Source organism: Penaeus monodon, chromosome 12, assembly GCF_015228065.2.
Source record: "Penaeus monodon isolate SGIC_2016 chromosome 12, NSTDA_Pmon_1, whole genome shotgun sequence".
NCBI lineage: Eukaryota > Metazoa > Arthropoda > Malacostraca > Decapoda > Penaeidae > Penaeus > Penaeus monodon.
In genome coordinates, this window is record NC_051397.1 from 33,317,272 (window position 1) to 33,317,946 (window position 675).

At 55.1% G+C, this 675-nt stretch overlaps 1 protein-coding gene across 1 annotated transcript in view; it reads right to left on the reverse strand.

The window, feature by feature from the left end:
- Nucleotides 1-224: 224 nt before the first annotated feature.
- Nucleotides 225-675, reverse strand: part of LOC119579680 — a gene marked incomplete at its 5' end in the record, with an annotated part of 513 nt that continues 62 nt past the window's right edge. The window contains 2 exon segments of the mRNA XM_037927591.1: nucleotides 225-235; nucleotides 276-675. The exon segment at nucleotides 276-675 is cut by the window's right edge and continues 62 nt beyond it. Coding sequence (XP_037783519.1) covers nucleotides 225-235; nucleotides 276-675 — 411 coding nt within the window.

A 675-nucleotide genomic window follows, 5' to 3' on the forward strand; every position in this document is an offset into this window, starting at 1 on the left:
AATAATAAAAGTAATAATATGGATAATGATAATGATAATGATGATTATAATAATAATGAAAATGATAAGGAAAACGCGTATAATAATGAAGATGAAGATCATAATTATAATAATAACAATGATGATTATAAAAGCAACAGCTACATGTATGTATGTATGTATGTATGTACGTGTGTATGCATGCATTTATTTGTTATTGTATGCATGTAGGTATGTTTGCATATCTATCGTACACCTGATTTCAGCAAAGAAGGGAAACCGCTGATGCCACTTGCCACAAGAGCGACAGCGGCTTCGAGCGGCCGAGCACCGTACCTGCCGCCGCACGCACAGGCCCCGCGCGAGGGTCCCCCGCTTGGCGCCCTGCCGGTGCACGTACGCCTGCGTCACCGTCTGGCCGTTGGCGCGCGTCCGGGTGACCGCCTGGCCGTGGGCGCGCCCGGCGGCGGCCTCGCCCTGCGCGTGCGCCGTCCGCGGCAGCACGTCCAGGTTGTCCGTAGGCCGCTTCAGCGAGGACACCACATCCGGGTCGTAGCTCTCAGCCCCCCCGTCGCGGCACGTGGGCGTCATGACCAGCGTGTGTACGTGCGTGGGGGGCGGCCTGTGACGGGCGTACCTCACAATGACCACGCCCACGATCAGCAGGACCAGAAGGACCACCCCCACGCCCACCAG